This window comes from Cervus canadensis, chromosome 3 (genome assembly GCF_019320065.1).
Source record: "Cervus canadensis isolate Bull #8, Minnesota chromosome 3, ASM1932006v1, whole genome shotgun sequence".
Taxonomy (NCBI): Eukaryota; Metazoa; Chordata; class Mammalia; order Artiodactyla; family Cervidae; genus Cervus; species Cervus canadensis.
The window spans coordinates 34,853,750-34,878,984 of NC_057388.1; the positions used below are offsets into that span (position 1 = coordinate 34,853,750).

At 34.1% G+C, this 25,235-nt stretch overlaps 1 protein-coding gene across 1 annotated transcript in view; it reads left to right on the forward strand.

Annotated features, from left to right (window-relative positions):
- The window catches only part of SEMA3E (semaphorin 3E), a 275,960-nt gene that overhangs the window by 206,023 nt on the left and 44,702 nt on the right, over positions 1-25,235 (forward strand). Inside the window, exons 5-10 of the mRNA XM_043462903.1 lie at positions 6,382-6,475; positions 17,564-17,683; positions 18,746-18,888; positions 19,935-20,049; positions 20,630-20,699; positions 23,949-24,093. Of these exons, the coding sequence (XP_043318838.1) occupies positions 6,382-6,475; positions 17,564-17,683; positions 18,746-18,888; positions 19,935-20,049; positions 20,630-20,699; positions 23,949-24,093 (687 nt within the window). The remainder of the gene's footprint in view (positions 1-6,381; positions 6,476-17,563; positions 17,684-18,745; positions 18,889-19,934; positions 20,050-20,629; positions 20,700-23,948; positions 24,094-25,235) is intronic.

Genomic DNA, 25,235 nt, shown 5'->3' on the forward strand with positions numbered 1-25,235 from the left:
CGACTAAGCGACTTTCACCATCATGAAATAAGGATTTCAGAAGGCATGGTGAAAAATTTTCAGAGAAGCAATAAAATTAGACCAGAAATATGGCTTTAGTATCATCTTATCTCCAGTAGTAATTAACTTTCTGAACTTGTTCATCATTTATGATTTGTTCAATGGAAATATCATGCTTGTTATCAACCAAGTTTGTTGTGACAAAAATAGGAGTTTTGAGTATGTTCAAGAGGCAAACCATTTTTAGGTTTGATTAACTTTCACCATAGGCAGATTTTTTGTTTGTTTGTTTCTACCATGTCATAAAATATTGATAAGGTGTGAGATAATTTTATCTTCTGACTTTTTCTGGCATTGCTTTGTCTGTTTAGCTTCTCTAAATTGTCATCTAATTATGCTTTAAGGTTATGATTGTACATAAGGTGCTCAGATAAAATTAATGAGGCTACAGCTGCAATGAAACTGTATACCTTGTATCAGCAAACAACTGAATTGGTTGCACAGTGGTGTCTGACTCTTTGTGACTCCATGAACTATGTAGCCTGCCAGTCCCTTCTGTCTATGGAGTTTTCTAGGCAATAATACTGGAGTGGGTGGCCATTTGCTTCTCCAGGGAATCTTCCCAACCTAGGGACTAACCTATGTCTCTTGAATCTCTTGCATTGGCAATTAGGTTCTTCACCAGCTGAGCCACCAGGGAAACCCTCATCAGCAAACAAGGCTAAATTCAAAATAATAGGAATGTAAGGTTGTGTGTGATCATAGCTGTACTTAGACTCTCAAGTCATTCACATGAAAAATGCCAACCCTTCACTAGCTTTTATTATCAGATGTTATTTTAGTCATAGTATTATAATAGCCTTTGCTAAAAAAAAAAAAAACTGGAAAACAAAACTGGTCAACACATTTTTGTTACAACTTCATTTAACTTAGTCATTAAAAAACAAAGTAAAAAGTAGGGATGCAATATTATTGTTAAAGCTCAGCGATTTAAATAAGTGATATTGACAGAATCCTATATTATACTTCTAAAGAAAGGTATGTTCTGATTAATAAAAATAAGTATAGAACTTGCTGTACTATGTACTGATACCCTAATTTATTAATTAAAAATGTTCATTTAGCAACTATCCAGGTGTGGGGACAGGGTCAAAGATGGTAGGGTCAAAGTAATAAGACAGGAGTTAACAGAACTTTCAGGTGTTCAAAACAGCTCTTCATTATTTTGTTGCAAGTATTATAGACTTCAAACACATTACATAGTCTTCAAATTTAAAAAGGATGCATCACAATTTACAATCTTGTTAACGTTGTCATCCATTTTTGTATTAATTGACTCCTTGAGTATTAGTAACCAAGGGTTATGTATGGATGAAATGACTGTGTCCTTTCTCCTTTTTAATAAAGATAGTGATTCTTATCTAAAGCAGAGATATTCCAACTGTTTATCTTTCTTAAAAATCATTCAGTACAGGTCAATCACTCAGTCGTGTCCAAATCTTTGCAACCCCATGAATCGCAGCACGCCAGGCCTCCCTGTCCATCACCAACTCCCGGAGTTTACTCAGACTCATGTCCATGGAGTCGGTGATGCCATCCAGCCATCTCATCCTCTGTCGTCCCCTTCTCCTGCCCTCAATCTTTCCCAGCATCAGGGTCTTTTCCAGTGAGTCAGCTCTTCGCATTAGGTGGCCAAAGTATTGGAGTTTCAACTTCAGCATCAGTCCTGCCAATGAACACCCAGGACTGATTTCCTTTAGAATGGACTGGTTGGATCTCCTTGCAGCCCAAGGGACTCTCAAGAGTCTTCTCCAACACCAGAGTTCAAAAGCATCAGTTCTTCGTCGCTCAGCTTTCTTCATAGCCTAACTCTCACATCCATACATGACTACTGGAAAAAACCATAGCCTTGACTAGATGGACCTTTGTTGGCCAAGTAATGTCTTTACTTTTTAATATGTGGGGTGAAAAACAACAAAGTATGGAATATATGAATTTTTCAGCTTTATTGAGATCTAATTGACAAAAAAATTGCCAGATGTTTAACATTACATCTGAAGCAACTTAGCATGCACACACACATGATGATTTGATATATGTGTACACTGAGACTACAAATTTCAAAAAATTAGAATGATAGATATGTTTGTCCTTTAAGCTATTCAAGAATGTGGATTTTTAATATTGCTGTGAGAAGCAGGCAAAAAAATTTAATTTATAATGTGTTCAGGTAGCTTTAGGTATTAATCAAATTAATTAGAGAGAGATTTGAAGAATTCTGGAGAAAGTCAGAAAGGGTTCAGTTAAGCTACATCTGAGCTTGAATTTGAGGTGTAGATCTCTGAGAATATATGAGCATTTAATATTCGGTATTCCATTTTCAAATTTGAAGTTTCATAAAAGAGTTATATCCTTTTACAGATTCAGATAGATTTTATGTATTGCACAGAATTGTGCTTCATGCATCCTGGGTTCCACTTATTTATTTTCAGAATGTTAGGGTTATATGATTTTGTGAATATAGTTTCTGCTTGATTTAGTTTACTTCTCTTGACTGATGAAGATACTGCTCTGTTAGATATTTGATATCTCAGAAACATGCTGAAATTCACAAATCAATATTGGCTTCAGAAGACTAAATTATGATTTCTAGTTTTAAAAATCTGTGACTTTTCTAAGATTGTGACTTTATTTCCTTCATTTAACTCAGTGGTTCTTTAAAATAGAAGATTCTCTTGATCTTAGCACTCTTACAGTTTGCATTTTCTGTTTCACTCACTTGATAGTTTAAATTTAAATGAATTTGTTGTAATTCCTTGAGTAAATAAGGAATATATTTGTTTTTCTCTTGCAGTTTTAATTTTAATGTTTAGGATATTTGTATCCACTAGATAAATTCGCTTCATCAGTCATTAGAGACAAAAAAAATTGAGCATCACAGAATGTTGAAGCTATAGAGAGTCTTGATTTAAGAAAGCCTTTTAGTATATTTCTTCAGCTGCTTTCTGTGACCAAGCATTTAGACATTTGACTATATTAGAATAAGTATATTATGTATACCCTACCTGTTTTTTTACCAAGTATTTACCAATACAAGGTAGCAGTCACTAAAGGGGTATCAAGTATTATATTCATATGCTTAACCACTCCCTCCTCCATATAATGCTTTGGATCTGTTTTACAAATGTAGATGAAACCCTTTCAACATAAGTGTTAGTTTGGCAGACCAGTAATTCTATCTTATTTCAACAAATATTTTCTTTTCATGTCATTGCAAATCTATCATCAATGGGAAGTGAACACAAAAATGTCTCAAGTTAGTTATGGCCATTCCTGCTCTCTACCGATTATGTGAAGTATCTAAATTGGTCAACTTTTTTTGGCTTAAAATATCAATTTAGTCATACCTCTATGACTAAAAGTGGCATTTGGAGGCCACTTTTGTTCCATAGTGGTGGTTGTTCAGTCGCTAAGTTGTGTCTGACTCTTTGCAATGCCACGGACTCCAGCCCTCCAGCTTCTGTGTCCTTCACAAATAAATCTCCCTTAGTTTCTTCAAACTCACGTCCATTGAGTCAGTGATGCCATCCAAGCATTTATCCTCTGTGGTCCCTTTCTTCTCCTGCCCTCATCCTTCGCAGCATCAGGGTCTTTTCCAATGTGTCAGCTCTTTACATCAGGTGGACAAAGTATTGGAGCTTCAGCATCAGTCCTTCTAGTGAATATTCAGGATTGATTTCCTTTAGGATTGACCGGTTTGATCTCTTTGCTGTCCAAGGGACTCTGAAGAGTCTTTTCCAGCACCACAATTTGAAAGATCAATTCTTTGGCGCTCAGCCTTCTCCATGGTCCAACTCTCACATCCATACATGACTACTGAAAAAATGATAGCTTTGACTACACAGACCTTTGTTAGCAAAACAATGTCTCTGCTTTTTAATAAAGACTAGATTTGTCATAGCTTTCCTTCCAGGCAGCAAGCATCTTTTTGAATGTTGAGTTTTAAGCCAGGTCTTTCATTCTACTTTTTCACCCTCATCAAGAAGCTCTTTAATTCCTCTTGGCTTTCTGCCAATAGAGTAGTGTCATCTGCATATCTGAGATTGTTGATAAATCTCCCAGTCTCTTGATTCCAGCTTGTTAGTCATCCAATCTGCATTTTGCATGATGTACTCTGCATATAAGTTAAATAAACAGGTTGGTGGTACACAGCCTTGACATACTCTTTATCCCAGTTTTTAACCAGTCCATCGTTCCATGTCCTGTTCTAACTGTTGCTTCTTGCCCTGCGTACAGGTTTCTCAGGGGATAACTAAGGTGTTCTGGTATTCCCATCACTTTAAGAATTTTCCACAGTTTGTTGTGATCCATATAGTCAAAGGCTTTAACAAAGTAAATGAAGTAGAAGTAGATGTTTTTTTCTGGAATTCTCTTGCTTTCTCTATGATCCAAAAGATATTGGCAATTTGATCTCTGATCCCTCTGCCTTTTCTGAATCCTGCTTGTATATTTGGAAGTTCTCAGTTCACATACTGCTGAAACCTAGCCTGATGGATCTTGAGCATTACCTCGCTAGCATATGAAATGAGAACAATTGTGCAATAGTTTGAACATTTTTTGGCATTGCCCTTCTTTAGGATTGGAATAAAAACTAACCTTTTCCAGTCCCGTGGCCGCTGTTGAGTTTTCCAGATTTGCTGACGTATTGAGTGTAGCACATTAACAACATCAACTTTTAGCATTTGAAACAGCTCAGCTGGAATTCCATTACCTGCACTAGCTTTGTTCACAATAATGCTTCCTTAGGCCCACTTTACTTCACGCCAGAGAATGTCTGGCTCTAGGTGAGTGACCACACCATTGTGGTTATCCGAGTCATTAAGACTTTTTTGTATATCTCTTCTGTGTATTCTTGCCACCTCTCTTAATCTCTTCTTAGCCATTTCTGTCCTTTATTTGCCCATCCTTGCATGAAATGCTCCCTTGGTATCTCCAGTTTTCTTGAAGAGATCTCTAGTCTTTTCCGTTGTTTTGTTTTCCTTTATTTCTTTGCATTGTTCACTCTCTCCTTGCTGTTCTCTGGAACCCAGCCTTTGGTTGGGTATGGCTTTCCCTTTCTCCTTTGCCTTTCACTTCTCTTTTCTCAGCTGTTTGTAAGACCTTCTCTCAGACAACCTCTTTGCCTTCTTGTATTTCTTTGTTCTATAGACTATGGTTCATTTCCAAAGACAAGACAAGAAGTTTATAGGGGTCAGGTGATCTCTGCACTTACTAGAAAAGCCTTGGAATGGCAGGATCAATGACTTTAGAATATCAGAGAGAAAGAGAAAAGTTGAAAAGGAACAACAAGAAAAGGACAGGATAGATAATGTGGAGTAAATGAGCTGGTTATTGGGAAGTCAAGATGGAATTGTAGAAAAGTGTATGCAACCTTCATAGGGTCCTCAGAACTTTGGATTGTGTACAGATTCATGATTTATAGATGAGCAGGGCTATTTATAGATGCTGCAATGGGCAGTATTGGCAACATTCTATTGCAAGGTAGTTTTTCCCCTACAAAATTTTATATATTGACTTTTATTGTCACTTTGCCAAACTACATTTTTTTAAACTGAAGCCACTTATAGCACACTTAATGAAAATTAATTATAGAAATAGTCATTAATGAGAATTTTGAAATCTGAGAACACTTAGGAAAAGTCCTGTAGTTATGCAATTGCACTGGGAACCAATAAAGTAGTAATTTTCTAGAATATATTTATTTTCAGTATCTCATTTGTGTGAAAACGTACTGAAATATTGTTTATAATGTGGCATCAACTTCCAGATATATATGTCCCAGTGATTATGTAGTAATCATTCTCTAAATTATTGAATATTAGATGTCTATGCAAAGAGAATGTGATAAGGAATAAAGATGATTGAAAATAGATATTCCAAATTATTGACAAAACATGTTATATTCTTTTAGAGATTATTCAAAAAAATCAATAATGGCTTTTGTGGAATAAAAGCCCATTTCCATGTTTATCAATGAGTCTCCTTTTTGCTAACCTTTTCTTACCCCCATCAAGTCTCCATTTATTTGGATTATTTAACTGACATCTCAACATAGCTAATACTGTGTGATGAAACGATAAAAATTGTGAATTTCAGCACCTGCATGCTTTTTGAGAGGAGTGAGAAAACCACATGGGCCTTAAAATCCACATATTTATTTATAAAATCCAGTTTGTTCCTGAATTCCTTGATGTTTCTCACTGGAGCCTTATTTAAGTACTTGTTTTGTAAATAATCAATGTTGAATATATTTTCTTCTGAGAAATTAGCTTCTTATTAAAGTTGGCAGATACATAATGGTTTTTCTGGTTTTCTGGACAGGCTCCCCTTTTTCACCTGGAATCGCACAGATCTGAGAGAGGAAGGGGCAGATGTCCCTTTGATCCCAGCTCCTCCTTCATCTCCACTTTAATAGGTAAATTTCATGGCTGCAGACATCAGGTGGTATCATATTGATTATGAAACTTCAGTTCGCGTCTTTGGTGTTCCTTCATATACGTTGCTGTGTCGTATCTATTTATCGGTTCTGGGAGCAAGATATTAATTTTGGAGCCATGCTCACTTGAGCCAGCTTTACCCATGTAAGTACAGTGCTATGAAGTTACAGGGTATGCCATCCAGAAAACTCAAATTGTCAATACCTAATAGAAGGTGTTTTGTATTATCATTTATTGTTCATAAAATACAATTATGTAAATACTTTATAAAAATATAGCTAGAGAAACTAAACTATTTTAACATGTGTCTATTCTTTCTGTTTTAATTATTCTTTATGGGAACTTCTAATAGTCTTTTCCTGGTGCCTTTCTCTGTATCAGTAGAATTCAGCAGAAAGTCATCTCAACTTAGAACTTGAGTCACTTATTTAGATTCCTGTTATTTTAAAATGTAAGCCATAGAGGTTGACTGACTCAAACTGTGTCCGCATTGGATTAATAGAACAAACTGGCCATGTCAGATCTAGTTTTCAATTGGCTTTCAGTTAAATTAGATGAGATTCATGAAAACCTCACTTAAATCTCAGAATAAGACTTTTTCTTTCCCCACTGATGAATCATCAAAATATGATCAATCAATGCTTGATTTAGAGTTGATGCAAATGTTCCTGGATATTCTAGAGACAACACATTCCCTGAATTTATTCCAGACAGTTGATTCTGATTGGCCTTGCACCCCATTCCCCCTGCCCCACCATGCCTATCATGGTACTCAGGTCCAAATAAGTACAGCTTTTATATATATGTATATTTACTTGTAGAACAAAAATCTTGTTAGCTTTAATCAGTAGGGACATTTAATTTACTTCAGTTTCATAATTTGAAAGACCTGTTAATGAGAATTTCACAAAGTAATTATTTCTTCAGGATCTTTAATAAAGAGGTATTTTTAAAGAATATAAAATTTTAAAGAAAATACTAAGATATCCTGAGTTCCTTGACTTAACTGTGTGTGTGTGTGTGTGTGTGTGTGTGTGTGTATAAACACAGTATGAAGAAGGGAGATTTTAAATATGGGAATAGAGTTGTTTAAGTCAGTTTGGACTTAGTTGGAATCAAGCCTTAAGAGTTTCACTTTTGGAGAATGCCAAATTTCTAACAAGTGTTAGAAATTCTTAGTAGGTTGGCAGCATATGAATTAAAATATATGCATTTGATAGACTCATACAATTTTTCAAATGTTTCTATTGATTTTTATAACTTCATAGACTTAAAATTTGAATATGTCTGGAAGAATGAGACTGTCTTATCTTTCTTTTACCATACAATATATCGCACAGAAGAGTCTCCTATGAATATTCTTGTTTAGTTGCTGACTCTTGTGACCCTCATGGACTGTGGCTTGCCCGGCTCCTCTGTCCATTGGATTTCTGAATGAAATATAAGTGTTCGTAAACAAACAAACCAAAAACAAATTAGGGGATGGTATTCACAGAACCTTATAAAAGGTATTGAAAGTCAAAAATTACACAGTAGGCACTCCTTCTCTGGTAAAATCCTAAGACAATTAGAACACCATTTATTTTTAACATTTTTTTACATGGTTAAAAGTAACTTTTTTTAGCCATCCCACCACTCTCCACTCAGCCTTTCTGGAGCTTGTTTATGTGTGAAACCAGAAATTTAAAACTGAATTTTTTAAGAGGGGAAATATTACTGGAGGGACATTTCCAAGTGAGTTTCATTGGACTTCCAAATCGAATTACACTATGCTAAAATGTGAAGTGTTTGCCATCTGGGTGACTGTTTCACTTATTTAGAAGAAAAATCAAATCTTGAGAGTCCTCCAAGCTAAACACAAAAGCTATAGAATAATCCCTCCAAAGAGAAGAAATAAAAATATAATTCTTCTAATTTATCCACTAGCTTTCATCTCAAAGTACCTTTGAGAGATCATTCACTTACTGTGGATATGCAGCAGCCACTGGGAAGGAAATCTGATAACCTTTGTGAGCCAGCAACTCTTTAAAAGACAGGAAGTAGAAATAATTCACTCAAATGAAAAAGCAGCAGGAATTTGAGTTGGAAAAAATGGAGCTACCTGAGATGGAAATTGGCAGTCTCGGTGTAGCTTACTCTTGACAGGGGAAGAATGCATTAATGTGGTATTTTATGACCACATATGTTCTCTACTGTTGGGTTAGGACAGGACTCAGCAAAAAGATGACCATGGTTAGACCATTTCTGCTTCTGTGTTAATTATAGGTCACACTTAATTTTTAGTGCCTGTCCACATTAAGATTCGCTTTCATGAGTTAAAAAAAAGAAAAAACTCTGTAACTGTACTTATAAAACTAACAAGGCCCTGAAAGAAAAAACATGCTCACGAATCATAATTTCTCATAATATGTTAATTTTAGATACAAATTTCATTTTATTTAACTTAAATTCAGCTGACTAAAGATCACATGGAGTAAAAGCTTACTGAAAAGCCAAATAAGAAATAAACATTATTAGCTAGGTGATAGACAAGTTAATGAACATTTTATTAAATTTACAGTCTAATTTAGAATGGAAACGTTAGTAACTGAAAACGATTCTGTGTGAAGCAAGATTTAAAGAGTAAAACAAGCTCCTTATTGAGCCATGTTCTGTATGTTCAGAAGCCAATCAAGATGAAATCATACATTAATTAGACTTTCTTTTTAAACCCTACTTTGTATTAGCATAATTTATTATGGTGGCATTATAAATTCATATCACAGGTGCAATACTTCTATATGTTTAGCCACATTTCCCCCCTACTGTCATCACTAATATTACATATTAGTTCAATTCAGTCGCTCAGTCGTGTCCAACTCTTTGCAACCCCATGAATCGCAGCATGCCAGGACTTCCTGTCCATCACCAACTCCCAGAGTTTATTCAAACTCATGTCCATGGAGTTAGTGACGCCATCCAGCCATCTCATCCTCTGTCATCCCCTTCTCCTCCTGCCCCAAATGCTGATTATGACCAACCTAGATAGCATATTAAAAAGCAGAGACATTACTTTGCCAACAAAGGTCCATCTAGTCAAGGCTATGGTTTTTCCAGTGGTCATGTATGGTTGTGAGAGTTGGACTGTGAAGAAGGCTGAGCGCCAAAGAATTGATGCTTTTGAACTGTGGTATTGGAGAAGACTCTTGAGTGTCCCTTGGACTGCAAGGAGATCCAACCAGTCCAACCTAAAGGAGATCAGTCCTGGGTGTTCATTGGAAGGACTGATGCTGAAGCTGAAACTCCAATACTTTGGCCACCTCATGCGAAGAGTTGACTCATTGGAAAATATTACATATAAAAGGGTCTTAAATAAATATCTGAAGAAGGTAAGGCATTGCAATCTGGTTTTAAAAATAGTTTGTTGAAACAGTGAATTACTTAGTAAATTGAATTGCTGTATTACTTGTCTGTACCTTTTGAATCAAGCAAAGATACTGAGAACTTACCTTGCCACTAAAGATTATTAGATTTGCTGGCTGGCCAACCAAAATTCAGGAAATATTTTCTTTGTGTCATGTGTCATTTTCTTCAGGAAGTAAAACTATTAGCTGGCTTTTTTTTTTTTTTGCGTCAGTGTAAATTTGATGTAACATTGCAATATTCTCTTTATTAAGTAACTTTGGGATTTCTTTGATAGTTTGTCCACTCAATTCTATTGCTGTTTTTTTTTTTTTAAAAAAAACACATTTCATTCTGACTCAGATTTTTATTGCCAATTCTAGGGGTAATTTAATACATACCATACCTGAAGTGCCTAAAGTATGCTAATGTACATGTTGCTAATGTTTGGGGGAGAACCACTTTGATTTGTCAGGTACCTTTTCACACTTTGCTTTGAAAGTGTTAGCTTTTTTGTTAGAATTTTTTAGGATACTTTCAAGTTAAAGACTTACAAATTTTTATATCAACAAATAATCATGAATGAGATATTTCACAGTCTCTGAAATTTTCTTTCCACACTTTTTACGTCCCATGTTACATTTTTCAGCAAATAAGATTATACAAGTTTATAGCTACTGAGATTTTCTTCCTGCACTTTTGTTTTATCATGAGACCTTTGTGAATATATCCCCTCATTACAAATTCTGTAAACTAAAGGTCAATGTTGATTGAAGGAAAGGGAGTCAGAATTCATTCAGGGAAAATTTAAGTGATTATTTCAAGCTCTTAATATTATGAAAATGTTTTTTATAAATAAATGCTTCTATTTGATTAACTATATATTCAGGGTAGAATTATAAATGAATAGTTCTGGCACAAAATAGGACTTCATAAATATTAGAAAAATAAATGAAATCATCGAGATGAAGGTAAAATATAAGTCTTTATGATTACAACCTCTATAAACATAGTAAGTGAATGTGCTGATTCATTTCTTGAATTCGACCAAACTGTGTAGAAATCCATTTCCTTACCATGTTCCTGTCTCTGTCCCTAAAGAGTGTCTGTAATTTTTAATCCAAGACTACTGTGCTCTCTCATTTGGTTGAATGCCAAGCATCCACAGGCTGACTGTTGCTTCTGGACATCGCTACTAGTTGCTAAAGGGCTATTTAACGACTTGGTTATGCTTTCCTCAAAACAAACAAAAAATCAAAAATGATAGGAGAAAAGTAATGCCATGTTCAGTTCCCCATTGACATTCTTCCCCTTAGAAATCTGGTTTGACCATGCTGGCATCAGTGCCATTGGCTCGCCACCAAGGAAACTCGCAGTATTGTCACAGATGCCAGAAAATGCAAATAAACAGATTCTAAACACATTTTTCTTTTTCCTTCATGCCACAGAAACAACCTTCTTAACACTGATAGCTAATGTTGTTTGCTAAAGCAAAATCAAAGAAAAAGTCCAAACAACAACTAAGTAACTAATAAAAGGATCTGCTTTTTCTGATTTCTTTTCAGTGTTCTGTGCAGATTGTGTGAATTGGGAGGTTGGAATCTATAGACCATTCTTACCAATCCTCATCCTTCCAAATGCATTTTGTTGGTAGTTATGCATGTCACAGTCACTCTGTGAAATAGTGCCTCTAAAATAGAATGATTTTCTAATAAAATGATAAAGTTCAATTATAAAATATACAGTTAAGTCTGTCTTTTTCATAAGGCAAGTAGGTTTCACAAATTATGCAGATCTGTTTACAACATAAATAGGAGAAATGCTTGAGCAAGAATTAAGAAAATGAGGACATGAAAAACTGTGAATTTTTCTCACTAAACAATTAAAAACCTATATTTACAACATGGTGAGTAAAAACTCTGATTAGTAATACTGTCTTTGAACTAAGCTCTTGATAAGTTTGATAAAATATTAAGGGAATGAAGTATGTTTCACTAAAACTTCAATTAGAGTTTGTATTGTAAAAAAGGAGCTGTGTAGAAAAGTATTTTAATTATGCATTTTAACTTAGAATTATTTGCAATGAATTTGTTTTTGTATTTTTCCAGCTCAAATGATACTGTTCTTTTCTTTCTTACAAACAGTTATTTGTAGACACAGTCTTTGGGGCTGAAAGTTTTAGGAACAGATACTAGAAGAAAATAGAGTCTCTGTGTTCATAAATTAAAACCGTTAAATAACAAGGTTCTTAAGGAACAAAAATGCAGTGTTATTCATGTAAAGGCTAATAGGTTTTTCTTTCTTTTGCTCTATTTTCCCTGAAGCATTTTTGAAAAATCAGTATTTCATCCTGAGGTTTTCTTTAAATTGCATTTCATAGTTTTCATAAACTAAAAATTTTAGATATATTCTCTTGCTAATTAATTATGCCATTCTTTGGTTCAACAAATGCTTATTGAGCATCTTCTGTGTTTTAGACACTGTGTAAGATATTGGTGACAAAAGAATATAGCAACATCAAGAAGTCTGCAGTCTAGTGAGAAACAATGTCAAACACAGGAGACAAAGTATAGTACTGTAAGAAATATGATAGAAATAGGCATGGGGGCTGTGGAGGTACTGGGAACTACTAAAGTAACACAAGTTTGGTCAGGGAAGATTTCATTTACCTGGGCCATGGCCAGATAAATGGGGAGTAAAGACGGAAGCAGGGAGGTAGAGATTCCAGGCAAAAAACAAACAAATGAAAGGGCAGCAGAGAGAAGAGGGGACTTCCTAAGTGGTTCAGTGGGTAAAGATTCTGCCTGCAATGCAGAAGATATGAGTTCGATGCCTGGGTCAGGAAGATTCCCCTGGAGGAGGGCATGGCAACGTACTCCATCCAGTATTCTTGCTTGGAGAGTCTCATGGACAGAGAAGCCTAGCAGCCGGCTGAAGTCCATGGGTAGCAAAGAGTCTTATAGAACTGAAGCGACTTAGCACTCACACATAGAGAAGCATGACAACCTCAGGAAATCACTCGTACATCTCTCTGATTCTCCAAATAACTGAGGCAGTGAGATTCTGAACAGTTGGCACAAATTGCAGATTTAGGGCTGGGGGCTTAGTTTGCCAGGTTTCCAGTGCAGAACTGTTTCCACTCTTATCCTGTCTGTACACAGAGACTATTGTTGAACATGACAATGATAAGTTACATTCACCTGTCAAAATACCCTGCAGATGTGTTTTATTTTTTAATTATAACCACACTTGACCAACTAAGATTAACATAGCATCAGTTACCGTCAGAAATCAGTGTTATAACAATGAAAAATAATACATGGCTCACAAATTAAGTTGGTTATTTGCATTCAGAATGTCAAAATAAATGCCAGTTAAATGTATGGCCAAGTTCATACGCTTATTAAATGTCTCCATAGACACAGAAAACTAAAAGTTTGAGTAGTTCTGTTCTTCTCATTGAAGCTCTAAAACATATTTTACTATTTGTATTAAACATTTTTCTTTTTAATCCATGAAGGTTTGAATTATCCAGATACTATTTTTATGCTTTATAAAATAGCAGAATATTGATTCATAAATTTTCTCTATACCAAATGGTTATGATTTTTAAGTTTTCAGCTAGAAATTGTATAGTTGCCATAAATAGTATCAATATTTATAATAATATTGAGTTTTTTGCTCATTTAATTACTATTAGTTAACATTTGTGCCTAAAGCTTTATTCTAATTTATTATTTTTCATCAAAGTGTTCATATTTTCTTGGGAAAGTATTTTACCAAAAATCATTATTATCTGTTACTATGAGTTTATTTTGTTCTTCAGAGTGATAATATAATGTGAAAGGAGAATCTTTCCATTCTGAGGAAAATCTAATGTTTCTAACAGAAACACATTTGTTTCAGTTTATATAGCATATAGTTTTTAGCACCTGTCTAGCTTCTTTGAAGTTTAAATCATACAGTTCATATTGTGTTATTTGAATTGTTCACAAGCCATTTTCTTTTATCTGAGTACAAAAAGGGAAGTTGTTTAAAATTGATAATATATCATCCATCTTTTCCGTTTTGCAGATAACCTGCCCTCTGTATGTATGTGTGCATACACACACACACACACACACACACTCTCGTACACACACACACATACACACACATATATACATATACACACACATTTGGTATCATATGGCTCCATCTAGTGGCTTCATGTGAAACTTATTTGTTAAATTTATATTGATTAAAACGAGTATTAATAGAACTTGGAAACAGTGTTCAAATTGGGATAAGTGCAACAAAATTGATGTGAAATAAAATAAAGATTATTTTCCATAATAATATTTTCACATATAAAAATTCTATAAATATTTTAGGAAATTAAAGTACATTACAATCTTAAGAAGTATAAAACTGTTGTGATTTTAAAGAAAAAAAATTTTGGGGTGCCTATTATGCATTAAACATTCACCCAGGCCATATTAGAAAAATAAGTTCTGTTTAGGACAGTTTTACAAAATGACCTTTATAGTTTGTTATTATTTATTGAAGTATAGTTGATTTATACACATGTATACCTTCTTATTCAGATTCTTTTCCATTATGAGTTATTACAAAATACTGTTTATAGTTCCCTGTGTTATACAGTAGATCCTTGCTGTTTGTTTTGAATATAGTAATGTGTGTCTGTTAATCCCACATTTATCCCACATTTATCCCATATTCCCAATTTATCCCACACCTCTTTCCCCTTTGGTAACTATAGATTTGTTTTCTATGTCTGTGGGTCTACTTCTGTGTATAAATAAGTTCATTTGTATCATTTTATTTTTAGGTTCCACATATAAATGGTATCATATGATATTTATCTGTGTCCAACTTACTTCACTTTGTATGAAAATCTCTTAAGTTCATCCATGTGAAATGGCCTTTATATTTTATGTGGAAGCTATAATAGTTTTTAAAAATTTCAGAAAAACCCTTGCTCTGGTGGTTCAGTAGTCAGTTAGCTTTTTTATGGGTCAACTCATTCATTTATTCCATAGAGATAATGATCCCCAAAGCCTTTTAATGAATTCAGCATGACTCTCTTTTATCTGTGTTCAAGTAGTGCAGGAATCCCATGGTTCATATCTCTAACCACTGAATGCATTTTATCTCAAAATATTCTTTTTCCACATATGGATATGAAAATTCTAGTGAAGATAACACTGACTGAATTTGATACAAATTATGTTCTTCCTCCCACCCTTTCTAGTTCCAAAGAACTTGCTTACACATGAGTTCTGATATAATTCTTTTCTACCAAATTATATTTCTTAAGTCCAGATACAAAGCATCTTTATTTTTTAGCTTTTGTTATTTTTCTTATTATACTTCTCACTTAGCATACATTGAATATATGGGATTAATTCAGAAAATACAGCTCATTTTTAAGTTTGTTGTCTTGAAAATTTTCAAATACAAAGAAAAATTGAGAGAGGAGTAAAAATTTATGCCATTTACCTTGATTCACCAACTGTTAATATTCTACCACATTTGCTTCTGTCTCTCCTGTCTCTCTCTTTCTCTTATATAATATAATATAACATAATATTGTGTATGTATATAGTTTAAAAGTGAATTCCTTTGTGGGAAACCTGAATTTTATTTGATTGTGTCCTAATATAATTTTTAAGTATCCATAGGGGATTTTGTGAACCAAACAAACAAAACCATTTATGGCTTTACTCACGTTTTTGTGAATGAAGACTAGTTTACTATAACATTTATAAAAACTTATTCTTCTTGTAAGTTTTAAAATTCAACTTATATATCAGTTTTCTTTTTCTAAATCTAGTATGATAAAAGCAAGAATCTTTACTTTTAAAAAAATTTAATTTTTTGGCCATGCCCCACAGCATGTGGGATCTTAGTTTCCCAAACAAGGATCAAACCTGTACCGCCTGCTTTGGAAACACAGAGTCATAACCCTGGACAGCCATGGGAGTCCCTCATCTTTATTTTTAAACTTCGTTGCAGTGTGTCCTATTTGCAACTCAGTTGATTACTTTCTCAAATTTGAAACCATAGAAATATATTTATTCTGTTCAAATTTTTAAAAATTTTAAAGGCCTTAATTTAGAGAAAATTCTTTATACATACTGAACCAATTTTAAATATAGCAAGTAAAGTTTATAAATATGACACTCAACTTTTCTTAAATTCTGTGAAAACTTGGTCACATTTTTATACCTGTAGCTTTAATAGTTCTAACTCTAAAATAAGTATACAACTAACTTTATTAAATTGGAAGTACGATTAATTTGAATTATCTTAAACTTAAAAACACTTTAAATAGCATGTGGACACATTCCAAATTTAACAGAAAAACATTCATACTTTGAGTTTAGTATACTTATTATCTCTATATTTTAAAACCTGAGCAGAGTTACATGATGCTCATGAAGGAAGTAATTTTATCACCCTAAATGGAGGTTGTTGTCTCCAGTGATCTGTTGCTATCATTTCATGGCCAGAGATTTTTGCCCAAGACAAAATTCGAGCTGCATATGCCCATGGCAATCCTTCTGGCCTCAGTTGAAGGGCATAATCATTATCTTCTGTTGTCAATTTGACAAAAGAGGACTTCACATCCCTGTGCTTGAGAGGTTTTGACCTTTCAAAAAGTTTTATCTTTTTTTTTCCCCTGTTAATTTATTTTTCTCTATTGCTATTTTAAATTTAAAGCTATTTTAAGCTATTTAAAGCTATTTTAATGTCTTTTTTTCAGGCTTGTCCCAAAGACATATAGTCATTTTTTGAGATCCTGCATATATTTGTGTATTCCTTGGCCTGATTTAAGTCTGTGACCTTCACCACATGTTACAGCTAGCTTTATTCATTCTGTTGACTGCCCGATTAAATCACAAACTCTATCATTTCTATCTAAATGAGCCACACACTTACAAATTAAATGACAACTAATTAAATTATATGCTACTTTGTCGGACTTAGTGGTTCCTGAACTAAAGTCATGTTACTGGAGGCAATTTCTTACTACAAGAAGTATTTGAATTAACTGAATCACACATAATACCAACACTAATACCCTGATGATATGAAAATTGAAAGAAGTTTATTAAAATACCATAAAGTCAGCCTATTTATCAACTGATCATATAGGTCTTAGCATATGCCCCTGCTCTTCTAAATGCTTTTGCTGTTCCTATTTGTAAATGTGGAAACTGAGGCAAAGAGGTTAAGCAACTTGTCCAGGGTCACACTTCTAGTAAGCCGTAGTGTCGTGATTCAAACCCTGGCTGTCTGACTGCACCACTCCTGCTCTGTACTGTAGCGTTGATTTTCTAAGGCCATATACATGGTAAACCTGGATGTGTTTATTGCAGTTGTGGTTTTATACGTTGTCATCGGGCTTCCCTGGTAGCTCAGCTGGTAAAGAATCCACCTGCAAAGCGGGAGATCTGGGTTCAATCCCTGGGTTGGGAAGATCCTCTGGGGGAGGGATTGGCAACCCATTCCAGTATTCTTGCCTAGAGAATCCCCATGGACAGAGAAGCCTGGCAGACTACAGTCCAATGGGGTCTCAAAGAGTCAGACACGACTGAGTGACTAAGCACGGGACAGAATAGCATGTTGTCATCAGACCCAGAGACACTCACGGCTCTTTAACTGATGTTTTCATGCAGGTAGCGAATTGTTTGCTGGACTCTACAGTGACTATTGGGGCAGAGATGCTGCCATCTTCAGGAGCCTGGGCCGACTGGCTCAGATCCGCACTGAGCATGATGATGAGCGCCTGTTGAAAGGTGGGGTCGAGAAGAAAAGTTTATGACTCAGAACTGAAAAGCAAGTCCAGAGCTGATGGGAAACTTGCCATTTTGATAATGATAACAATACAAATGTAATTTATAGGTTTTGCAAATTTCTCCTTTTTTTCTTAGCAATATTCCCAAATTAAAATATTATATGATATATGCATATCATTTTACATAAAAATTGATCAGCTTTATAATAAAACCAAATTACTCTCAGAGCAATACTTACAAATCAGGATTTTAATGAACAAAGCAAATGTATGCAGAATGAAAACCCCTTTCATCCAATAAGTTGTTGTCTCTTGTCAGTTGGTATAATTTTGCATGAATTGATTACTTTTCTTTGCTTGTTTAACAGAATCACATTGTACTTTAGAGACAAATAAAATTCTAGGAACATCACTAGGCATTCATTTGCATAGAATTCTTTGGAAGAAGTCATGTTTATATTTTGGCACATTGGTATATCTAAGAACTAAAATAATTTTATAGTGAGTAGTTTCATTATTTTCAACCTTTTTATTAAGCTTTAGAGTGCATAGTCATTATTGCCAGCATTTTGTCATTAAAATATTTGACATTCTGTATCAGTCAAAAGTCATTCACTCAGATCCATTCGATTAGAAATACAAAAACTTAAAGTGAATTTTCCACCTTAAAATTAAAATGATCTTCCATGAGCTGTACTAGTAGACAATTTATGAGTTAAAAAAAAGTAATGATAGACTTCTTTACTAAAATATTTTTCATATATTTATATTGACTTTATATGGATAGAGAGACAGATAGGAAATTTGTGGAGAGTATCATCATGTTGCTCTTAACCTATTCTTTTTTGAATTCAAGTCTCTAGTGTATGTTGTTTGAAATCAGATTATTTTCCTCCCGGACTCAGTTAAATTTTAAATCCTCTAACACTTCCGTAAAACTGTTGATTTGCAGAGAACATGGAGATATCTACATGATATTAAAAGTTAGTACAAAATGTCAAGGAAATATTTTAAGTTTGTTGTAATAACTATTACATTTTCTTCTATTTTTTTACTTATCTAGAACCAAAATTTGTAGGTTCTTATATGATCCCTGACAATGAAGACCGAGATGACAACAAAGTGTATTTCTTTTTCACGGAGAAGGCCCTGGAGGCAGAAAACAGTGCCCATGCAATTTATACCAGAGTGGGGCGACTCTGTGTGGTGAGGACTGTTTTCCTCTCTCATTAAGCTTGCTTATCTCACAATTTAATGTCAAGCCTTTGCTCATTTTATAATAGGTTTCTACTTTAAAATGTTTTATAGTATTCTCTTAGGCTCCCTAAAATTGGTATTTAGTGTCTAATCTTTAGACTTCATGTCGACTAAAGTTTAATCTGAAAAGAACTTTGCATTTTATGTTATCTTCCCCATTTTCAAAGCCCTATTAAGAAGAAATGGTGTATAATTAGGCTATACTTCTTCCCATACAGAAGTTTAAGCTCCATTTTAAAATGTTAATTTCACCAAAATCTTTCTAGTTTCTGTAATCCACATTCTAAATAATTTACATAATTATGTTTCAACAATTCAGATGGTTGATTCTGTAGGGAAAAACATCTATAGTTTGTTGGAATTCAGATAGATGATTTAGTGAATATTCAAAAACCAACTGAAGTAGCCTTATATATTAAGAGAATCCTAATAGTATTATAAATGTGAAGTTATTTTGATATTTAAAAAGATACTCAATAAATTTAAGATATTCATATGTACATGTATAGATGTACACACAGACACACATATACACATGTATGTATTTTGTATATGTGTACAAATATATATGCTTGTTGTGTGTATGTATGCATGTGTGTTCATATCATAAGTCTTTTTCCCTAAAAGAAGAAAAAGAGATGTGTCTGTATTTCTGAGATAAGCAGATTATTTATCAATAAAGTAATAGTAAAAGCTACTGTATCATAAAAGTTACTATTTATTTTGGGGCACCTACTCAACTAACATTGTTTCACACCTGGAAACTGTTTTATGGGCCATTGTGAAATCACACTGACAAGGCAGCATGTGTAAACCTAAAAAAAAGGAAAAGGTTTATGAGGAATTGCATCTTTAATATTATTTGAGGAGTAGACCAAAATTTCTACTTAAGTAAAACAGGTGTAACTCTTGCCATCTTCATGTTTATTAATACAAAATCCATTGTTGGTAAAAGTTCTCTGGGTCCCCATTGACCTGCTTTTTGTTTTTCACAGAATGATATGGGAGGACAGAGAATCCTGGTGAATAAGTGGAGCACTTTCCTGAAAGCTAGACTGGTTTGCTCAGTACCGGGCATGAATGGGATTGATACATATTTTGATGAATTAGGTAAATATTATTAGGAGAGTTAAATCTTCCTCTTTGATATGTGTGCTTCTTTGTAAAACCCTCACTGTTTTTAACATGCATAGAAAACTTGCTTTACACCGTCACTGACTTCTAACTTAGAGCAAGTTTTTATTCTCATCTCAGCCAGGTCCACAAGTTGGGCCAAAGGAGTTGGAAAAGCAAAAAGACCCCTCCTTTTATTTTAGAGTCAGCACCTCCAGCTCCTTCCTTCAGGCCCAGCTCAAAGTCATCCTCAACAGTTCATCCATCTCACTATGTTGTGATTTGGTCATGGTTGCTTAACTGTATATGGAAATCTATATCATATTATATATAATATGTATATCATATACATATCATATCATGCATGTATCATATTACATGTAATATATCATAATATATATATAATATCATCTTATATAATATATATATCATCTTATATAATATATATATCATCTTATATATAAGATATATCTCAAAATACATCATGGATTCTAGACTACTTTATGTCACTGTCTTTTCTTCACATGCCTTGAGGGCTAAACATATTAAGTTAATGTAATGATCTTTAATGTTTCAGAGGATGTGTTCTTGCTACATACCAGAGATCATAAGAACCCAGTGATATTTGGACTCTTCAACACTACCAGGTAAGAAATTCATATGGTTAGTCAAAGTGTCATGAAACAAAAGATGCCTCATGCCTTCACAGTGGATGTAATTGAAAATACTACTGATCAATCTGTTATTCTCACTTTCTATACTTTACAAGTCACCAATTTCCCTTCATTCTTCTGTATTTGCAGTTGTACTTTTTTAAAACCACAATCTCAATCCAAATCCTTATTTCTTTTGGTTTAAAGTACTAGCATCCTCTGCTCAGTATCCTAAGCTCTTCACCCCCGATCTACAACAGAATGACATTTTTTTTTTCTATACAGTTTTTTGTTTGTTTGCTTGTTTTAAGGTACTAGTTCCATGCTGTAAAGTCTAGGATCATTCTTTCAGTTATCATATACAGTTGTCTGGGTCAGGCTTTCAAGTCTTTCTATCCACTATTCCCCACTTAAGATTGGAAGTTTTTCCTCTAACTTCCCTCAAACTCTGCTTTTGACAAGATAATAACCTGTCAGAATCCCAGTGTCTGGTTTGCCCGTCACTATGATTTGCTTTATCTACTTTCTCTTCCAGTACTTGTCGATTACCATCTTCATGAAACACTCCTTGATTCCTTAATCACACAGCATTTGCTCACTTCCTGTCCTCTGGTTGTCCTGCCCCTGTGTGGATTCTTAGAGAACACACGTTTCTGATTTGCCCTCCATGTTTTAAATTTAAATAAACTACTCAAGTTTAGGACTTATGATCTGATATTTTTATGTTTTTGTGTTATGTATCCATTGAAGAGTGCTGGAAAAATGAATCAAAGATCATTTCATGTGTCTGATACGTGAATGAAAATATGTTATTAGAATCAGTTTGAGTTGAAAGTTTGTATATATAATTCCCTGCATGTCTTTCCAAATAAATCAGAGTGGAGATGAGATGGTTAAAATGAGAAATAAAGAATATACTTCAATTCTCTTGATGCGGATAGAAAAATATTACTCAGTTCCTTGTTTGCTTTGCATTGGCCTTAAACGTTTATGTTGTCATGTGTACTTTATTTGCTTAGGATCTCTCCATAAAATTTTGTTTATTAATTTTTATTGGCGTATAATTGCTTTACAATACTTTTTAAGTTTCTACTGTCTAGCAAGGGTTTCCCAGGTGGCTCAGTGGTTTATAAAAGTCCACCTGCCAATGTGGGTTATGTGGGTTCTGTCCCTGAATTAGGAAGATCCCCTGGAGAAGGAAATGGCAACCCACTCCAGTATTCTTGTCTGGGAAATCCCATACACAATGGAGCCTGGGGTCACAAAAGAGTTGGACACATCTTAGCAGCTAAACTATAACAACTGTACAGCAAAGTGAATTAGTTATATGTATACATAGATCCCCTCTTTTTAAAATTTCTTTCCCATTTCGATCACCACAGAGCAGGGTGTGGAGTTTCCTGTGCAGTACAAGTCTGTTTTCGTCTCTATTTTGTATTTAGATAATGTATATATGCCAACCTCAGCCTCCCAGCTCATCTCCCCTGTCCCCCCACCTTGGTGTTGCATTAAGTTTTTGTTTAGTTTTTCAGCATGTAATTTCTTAATCTCACTTTGAAAAAAATAATAAAACTCTTTAGATAAGCATCCTGCTGTCCTAAGGGGACCTTTTCTTTAGCACAGAAACATAGAGACAATTTTGCTATCAATTATTCCTTGATGCAAGAAGAAGTAGTTAATGTAGATTGATAGTTATCACAGTCTATGGAAAATCCCTAACATTTTTTTTACACTTCATCTTCTCTCTTATGCCAGTGAAGAATTTGTACATTGCATGATAATTCCATGGCATTATATGATAAATGTAAGCTATAGAATAGTCATTTTTTAATGAGTTATTGATTTTTTAATGAGTTAGAATGATCAGCTTATAAGCTGTTTTCATAAATGATAGCATAATTGATCTGTCTGAGTTTTCAAAAACAGAACATTATTTTCTTCCATAATTTCAATTTTGGCTGTTTAATATATGCATAATTTTGAGGAAAGGCTTCCCAGGTGTTATCTGACGTAAAGGTTGATATCATAGCATAGTGATCAAAGGTTTACTGCCACGTCAGTTGGAAGACTATCTCTGGTTTTCTCACTGTTGCAGGCATTTCCATTGCTTCAAGGTGTGTTATAAAATGTGTGAACTGATGTCCTTAGACAGTAACATAACTGCTGTTCTAAGGTGTCTCATACTGTAGGAAATGTTATACTTTTAAAAAACTTTGCATTTTGCAGAGCACTTTCACAATCGAATGATTTTAATTCTTACAGTAAGGAGGCTAGGGAAGTGTTAGACTTCATTCAGGTTATGCCAAATTAAGAAATGTGGCCTAATCTTTAAAACAAATAATTTTAAAATGTTCTTTCACAGAATCTTATTTTAAATACTCACAATAAAAGTTGCTGTAGCTTTATTTTATAAAGAAAGCTCAAACACTGTCTTTATCCAAGATAAGTAGAATATTTATCAAGAAAATAATTTCAACTTCTTCTAGTTCTTCAGGTAAGGAAACTGAGTTTTGCATAATTTAAGTCTTTTTCTCAAAATTAATCTGGTGCAGCCCAGTCATCTTGCCGCTGTAGCACTTTTTTCAGTGACCTGGAGGGAGTAATACACAGTAAACCAATCAATGTTTGTGTGACAGCCAAGCTAAAGAATGGAACAAAGCCCCTAATTCTCTTTAGACTTTAATTTATTCTTCAAATCATATACACTAATTTGAAAATTTGAATAAAATTTACAACAATATTAACAGCATGGCAAGAAGAGAAACACAGTATACCTGAAAGAGATGCAAGAAGATAAAACCTTCCTCAACTTGGAAATGAATCTTTAAAAATATTAAGACGAAATCTTCCTTAATAAGACATGTAAAACACAAAAGAATATATTTACATATGTGTGTGTGTGTGTGTGTGTGTGTAGTTCACCTGAAACTAACACAGCATTCTAAATCAATTATAGTTCAATTAAAATTTTAAGATTCAACTGGAAAAAAAAATGAAATGACATGACTGCTTTTGTGATTCTAACAATGTCATTTTTAATTTGCTCTAATAAATAGGCAAAAAACAGTAAGTTTGGAGTTTGAATACTTGGAGTATTGTAGTAGATAATATCTCTAGTCTTATACCTAAGAGATTGCAACTCTTTTACCCAAAAGACTTCCTCCTTATCTAAGGTGTCTGTAGGGTTTGACTAGATGACCTCCTAGTCTATTCCAGAATAGTAATTATCTTTTTTTTCCCCAGTAATATATTTAGAGGCCATGCTATATGTGTTTATCACATGTCTAGCATCCGGGCAGCCTTTAATGGACCATATGCACATAAGGAAGGACCTGAATACCACTGGTCGCTCTATGAAGGAAAAGTACCTTATCCAAGACCTGGATCTGTAAGTTTAGGCATTTAGCAAAGTATTATTATTTTTGAAAGGCTTTTTTAGTAATATTCTGTTCATTGTTCAGATGCTTTATTAAATTTGCATGAAACAGTTAAGAAATTCTACAACTAAAAATCTGCTTGGTTACTTGCATGGTAAAGAAATATTACTTCTTACATCTAGATGTATGCTTGTTATTTAATGAAAAGAATGTAATCTAAAATGGATACATCTTAGCATTAAAAAATATATATTATTGTTGATATTTTGTCTATCCATGTGACTCTAACTAAATTTTTATTTTTAGAGGTACTGGCGAATACAGAAATATCACTAAAATGAGCATCGTATTCCTCTCAGCCTCTTTAGAAGAATTAGTGCCCCCAAGTGGTTTCCAAGCGAGAGAATGTTACCATATTGTTAATATATATTCTGATAATTGAGTCAGGCTCTTAGTTCCCTAGACCAGACTTTATCCCAGCTTCTCACTTAAGCATATTGAGAGGAAGTTTTTTCTTTGGCTCTTCAGAATACTGAGCAACCCATTTGCCAAGAGGAAGTTCCACCATTTGCCTCTTAACTGGTGCTACCAAGATTCTCCCTAACTAGCCATTCAAACTGTGCTTTTAATTGCACACATGATGATAATAAATGATGAGGAGGATTTTGTATTATGTGTCCTGTACACAATTAGGTTGCAAAAAGGTAGCAGCATTGTATCTGCTGTTCATGGCAAACAAACTTGTCATGCAATTCAGTCTACACCATTATGAGCAGCTGGTGAAAACCCATCACTATGCTGATTCCACAGGTACTTTTAAGTCAGTAGAAATCATTTTTGCAGAGCCACAGTTCAAAGTGGAAACAAACCTTACCTCAGTTAACAAGTGTAAGGCTTTACCATTTCAATCACTCTCTCTCACTAGGTTAAAATTATTACTTCCAATAAGACATAAAGTATATTTTATTTCACTCTATTGATTGAAATTACAATTTAAATGGAGAAAACCCACTCCTGTGGCTTTGCTGGAAATGCTTCTTGAAACCACATGGTATTAAAGGAGATTTAGAGGAAGTGACTGGTTACTGAACTGCTTCCAGGCTGGTCTAGAATGTTTCCAATTATATATCATGAAAGTACACTCACGTGAAAT